At 39.5% G+C, this 5267-nt stretch overlaps 1 protein-coding gene across 1 annotated transcript in view; it reads left to right on the top strand.

Annotated features, from left to right (window-relative positions):
- Positions 1-5267, top strand: part of ZZEF1 (zinc finger ZZ-type and EF-hand domain containing 1) — a 52393-nt gene that overhangs the window by 29204 nt on the left and 17922 nt on the right. The window contains exons 34-39 of the mRNA XM_017743038.1: positions 71-236; positions 707-969; positions 1936-2108; positions 2666-2813; positions 3371-3510; positions 3934-4209. Of these exons, the coding sequence (XP_017598527.1) occupies positions 71-236; positions 707-969; positions 1936-2108; positions 2666-2813; positions 3371-3510; positions 3934-4209 (1166 nt within the window). The remainder of the gene's footprint in view (positions 1-70; positions 237-706; positions 970-1935; positions 2109-2665; positions 2814-3370; positions 3511-3933; positions 4210-5267) is intronic.

Here is a 5267-nt window from a genome sequence, read left to right as displayed (position 1 = left end):
GTGTATGTGAATTTGAAATTAGGAAAGGTTCTTTCCCAAAAAGATTTTACAGGGAAATCTTTCTTTATAGGTGGAGTTAAACCTGAAGGACATGAGGATGACCATGAAATGGTGAACATGGAATATGCCTGTGATCACTGCCAAGGAGTCATCATAGGTCGGAGAATGAACTGCAATGTGTGTGATGACTTTGACCTTTGCTATGGATGCTATCATGCAAAGAAATACTCTGACAGGTATTAAAAATGTGATTTGCTTTCCCCCACGTGGCAGTAAGACAATATTTAGTAGCTAAATACAATCAGTCATTCTCACGGTGCTTCCTATAAAGCCGTGTCTGACATCAGAACATCTCCTTGGTGTCCTTTGGGGAAACAAAGGTAGGACCAGTTCAGCAAAAAAGTCTGGAAACCTGCCTCAACCTCTGAAGTCACTTGGTAGCAATTGTTTTCTGGATGTGGCTAGGAAAGCTGCAGAAGGAGTTACCAGTCCTGTATGACAGGATAGAAGAGATGATCACTGCTGTGGAAAACAACTTCAGTGCTTGACACCAGAGGTCATAAAAACCAGGTGCACAGTTTGAACCTCTGGAAAGTGTTGGGTTTTAAGTGGCTTCCTGTTGAAGATGTTTTGTGTAGACTGACTGGCTATGTTGGTTAGCAAAACACCAGCTTGCATTCCTAAATGTTGTCCCTTCTCCTTCCAGCCACTTGCCCACCCACAGCATCACAGTGTATCCCATGGTGACCATCCGAATCAGCGACCGGCAGCGCCTCATCCAGCCCTATGTCCACAATTATTCCTGGCTGCTGTTTGCTGCCTTGACTCTCTACAGCGCAGATCTGGCAAATGGGGAGGAAGTAGAAGGAGAGAAACTGGATCCCCAGGTCCTCAGTCATGCCAGAGTTCTGCAGCATCAGTGCATTCAGCTCATTGGGGACTGCCTGATGAAAGCACAGCACGGAAAAGGTGAGTCAGCTCCTCCTGCTCTGAACAATGCTTTCTACCAGTGTCAGAAATGTCTGTGGTTACTCACTTTAAAGTTTCCAAAGGAAAGGGGAAGCTACTGTGTACTTCACTGAGAATAACTGTTTATGTAGAAAGCAAATGTAGAACAAGTGTTGTTCAGGGTCATTGGAACATGGAAAATTGAGTGCTTGAGAAAATTAATTTTATGCTTACATAAACATTGGAGACAACTTGGCAAGTCTGTGGTTGTTTTTTTTTCCATCTTAGCTGTTGTAAAGGGATCAGTCAATACAGCTTCATGTTCTGTTACTAATGTATCACTGACAGCTGAAGGACAACAAATAACTTGGTAGAAAACCTTTTTGTTCTGCACCTCTTACGAAGAGATTTTTAACTGTGTTTGTGGTATAAATTTCTGGCAGTGGTGTTCATTTGTCTGGAAATGGAGGTTTCTGTGAACAAAAATCTGGTACAGAAAATAGGGGGATATAATTGGGACCTATAGTGAATGTATCAAAAATTCTAGACCAAAATTAAAATAAGTTTGCTGGTAGTTTTTGTGAGCAGCTGTAATACAGCTGAAATAACACCACTACCAAATACTTGTGCACACTCATTAATTAATCTGTTTACAGTATAGAGTTCTATTGTGCAAGAGGTCAGAAGATTGAAAAATAAGACAAATTTCATTTGCTATTCATAATTTACACTCTACTGCTTTCTTAAATTAAGACCTCTACCCCAATGGCATCTTTGAGGTGGAAGATGTCACCACCTGTCCATGACTAATATTTAATGGAACTACATAATTATATGAGCCTGATGGAAAACATGTTTTTGATGGCGTTAATGTTCAAAAGAAGTGTGTGAGAAGTTTGCAGTTCTCTTTTAAAGTGTTTCAGTTCTGCTTTTTGTCTGTCTTACCACTCAGCAGCTAAATAACTTTTACAACTTTCATGCTCCCAGGACTGAAAAACTTAGCTCTCCTCTGCATGTTACCAGAAGATGAGACTTTCTCAGAGAATGACACTGTTTCAGGCAGTCCTCCAACAGACAGTGCTCCAAAAAGTCATCCTGGTGATGAAGCAGGGAAGGGAAGAGATGAGAAACCCAGCACAGGCTCTTTGGTGCATCGTGGTGTAAGTACCTGTTATTTCCAGAACCACTGATATCAGATATGTGATCTGGTATTAGGCATCTTCAGATGTTCAAACGGCCTATTCTGAATGGGGGACTGAAATAAGGAATAGTAATGATTTCATTTATAGGTAAAAGTTGAGGGGCAAGGGACAGTTGTCTTTTTCATTAGATCTGGCTGATCAAAAACTTCTTGTTCCGAACTGATTCACGAAAGTGTTGGGGGAGAGGGGCACGTCTCATTTTTTGTGAAAGAGCTGTCATTTCCCCTGGTTGTTAGCACTGTTAAGTAGGAGAATGACTTTCCTACACTTTTATACAGTGTTCAAAACTATTGTAGTGTAATAATTTTATGCAGAGAGATATGAGCAAAATAAAAAACCATAATTTAATTGTATGGAAGCTTAAGACATGAATACATCAATACATTCTTCAGTAAAATGTTTTGATACTCAAAGGAAAATGTTTGTCAAGTGCAGATGACTGACTTCTTTCCATGTTTGTTCCTGCAGATATTAAATTTTGTTTTAATCTTTTAGTACTTTTGTTTTATTTTTAGGGGAAAGGAGATACTCACAAGGAAATCCAGTCTCCTCCAGAAGATAAAGTAGGAAAACAAGAAATTGAAATCAAAGCTATCTCTGCAAAGAAAGCTGTTGTGAGACAAGAGTCAGACTTGTCTGTGGATAGGAATGTTCCTCCAACAGGTAAAAAATGATTTTTCATTTTCCCTGTTACAGAAATACCCATTCATCTGCAAACAAACAGCTGTCCTTTTTATTCCTAATCCAGTTTTGTGTATTTTCAAATGTCTCTCTGCTTTGTGAAAACCTGCCAGACATTGCTTTGAACAACTGCCTTGCAGTTGGTTTAAAGGAGTCTGGGAATCGGAGTAGATTTCCACAAATATTTATCCATCTACAGAGATTGTCATTCCTGTTGGGCTAACACAACATTTGTGTGTTCTGATGCACTTGGAAGCAGAAATTGTGTTATCCTGTTAAAGACTGGGATTGTAAGAATTATGATAGTTAAATGGATCTGTCTGTAGCACTGTCCTTTATATGTTTTTACTAGATGGTATAAATTTCTTTGCCTTCTGTCTTTCCTAAAATTTTATAAAGACTTTATTTTCAAATTGTAATACTTCTTTTTATAATTTCTATTTATTTTTAGATTTGGATTATAAAAATTAAGCTATCACTTATTTCTTTTATTTTTAATGTCACTTAGGGGATTTTCTTCTTTTGTTTTTATTTAAAAGCAGGTGACTCCCTCTCAGAGGATTTGGCCCAAAAGCCAACAGAGAAGGTTTTAATACAGAGCCAGGAACAAGTTTTTGCTGAATGCTCTCAGAAGAGGATTCTGGGATTGCTGGCAGCTATGTTACCACCTTTCAAATCAGTTAGTTCTTTTTACTTCCATCTGGGTAGTTTTCTAGGTGCACAAATAACATGAATAAAATTCATAGGAATTAAATGTGGGATATGGGCCCTTGTTGCTTACATGTTAGGAACTGTGAATTAGAATGTCATCAGACATTGACATTACTAAGGAGTGTAAGGGCTTGTTTCTGGGTGGAGGAGAGGGAAGGGAATTTTTCTATCTGTGAGGTAGTGTCCTAACTGTTCAGCAGAGTTTAAATCTTCAGTTTAGCTTCACATGTCAGGTCACACTAACAGGCCAGTAACCAAAGTAGGAACATAGTCTCTCATTCCTTTTGTCCCATTTGAAAGACCTTTAGAACAGAAGCTTTTGCATGTGCTGACTTTGACTAAAAATCTTGTTTTCTTTCCCTGCCTCACTGAGATTTTTCTCTCTCCACAGGGCTCCACAATGTCTCTGATCAACCTGGAGCAAATACTTCCACTGATGTTTCATGTTGTAATCTCAAATGCTGGCCACCTGAATGAAACTTATCATTTAACCTTGGGACTTCTGGGCCAGTTAATCCTCAGGCTTATGCCTGCAGAAGTGGATGCTGCTGTGACTAAAATCCTTTCAGCCAAACATAATTTGTTTGTACCAGGAGATGGGTCTACAGTGCCAGAAGGATGGAAGACAACTCATCTTCTGTTCAGTCTGGGAGCTGTGTGTTTAGACAGGTGCTTCTTACCTTAACCCAATTAGTTAATCTCTGCTGAACAGTTGTTTTCATGTGTGCCTTGTGCACAGAGGCTTTTTAATAGAAAGCTAATTAAACCTGTACCCTGGTCATGGAGGAGCTTACCATCTGCAGCCCTTGTTGCAGTGGGAATCTTAATTTCCTTCCAGAAGAAGGCTGGCTGCTGAAGAGTGGCCTGATTTCCTGTGCTTGCCTACACAGCATGTCATGGAGGAGGAAGTGAGGTTTGGAAACTACGAGGAAAACCAAAAATACAGTCCTTTATTTTTTGTGTGACATTATTTCTCTCACATAGTTACAAATCCCTTGTGTAACTTGGGAAAGGACGAGGGTGTGTCACGTAACTATCACCAGTGCTGAGTTCTGGATGTGGCCCTTCTGTCTGAGAGTATTTGAGAGAAAGGGTTTTTTATAGCAAAATAGCACTGGAAACATCAGGGAGGGACAGATTTTGAAGATCCTGAGAAAGCACTCGAGCATTCTGAGATTAATGTCATGCCCATTAAATGTGACTTATTTTTTATTGTAGCTGTGTTTTATGGGGGGGGTTCATAAACAAATAGAAAAGCATATGAAATTTAAAGGCAGAATATCCAGATCATAAGCTGAGGGAAAGGATTTTCTCAAAAACTAACTTTAGTGTGAGGAGACCAGTCCCTGTAGGTTATTCGTGTGATCCACAGAGTAAGCAGGTAGTCACATATATGGGAAGTAAACCTCTTGCTGCCATGCAAACAGAAACTTCTGAATTCTAAATTAAAATTGAGAATTAACAGTGGCAATGTTCAGGCACACTTTGATTTGGGACTGTAAGTGCTCTCAGAAAACAGAGTAGTATTTATGCTCTATGGCAAACAAAGCAGAATTCATGTGTCAGCTGGCATGAAAGCTTCAAGTATTTAGAAAAACAGTTCCCTAATGATTTGAAAGCTGCAGCTGTGCCAGATTACCAGTGATATGCTGTCTTGAGGAAAAATAGCTTCAGGTAAGTCTGCAGTCAGCCCTCCTAATGCAGCCTGCTCTTGCTTTGCAGTCG

Source organism: Corvus brachyrhynchos, unplaced genomic scaffold (assembly GCF_000691975.1).
Source record: "Corvus brachyrhynchos isolate BGI_N302 unplaced genomic scaffold, ASM69197v1 scaffold99, whole genome shotgun sequence".
In the NCBI taxonomy this organism is placed as follows: domain Eukaryota; kingdom Metazoa; phylum Chordata; class Aves; order Passeriformes; family Corvidae; genus Corvus; species Corvus brachyrhynchos.
Note: the sequence above shows the minus strand (reverse complement) of the source record. Positions and strands in the feature narration are given on the sequence as shown.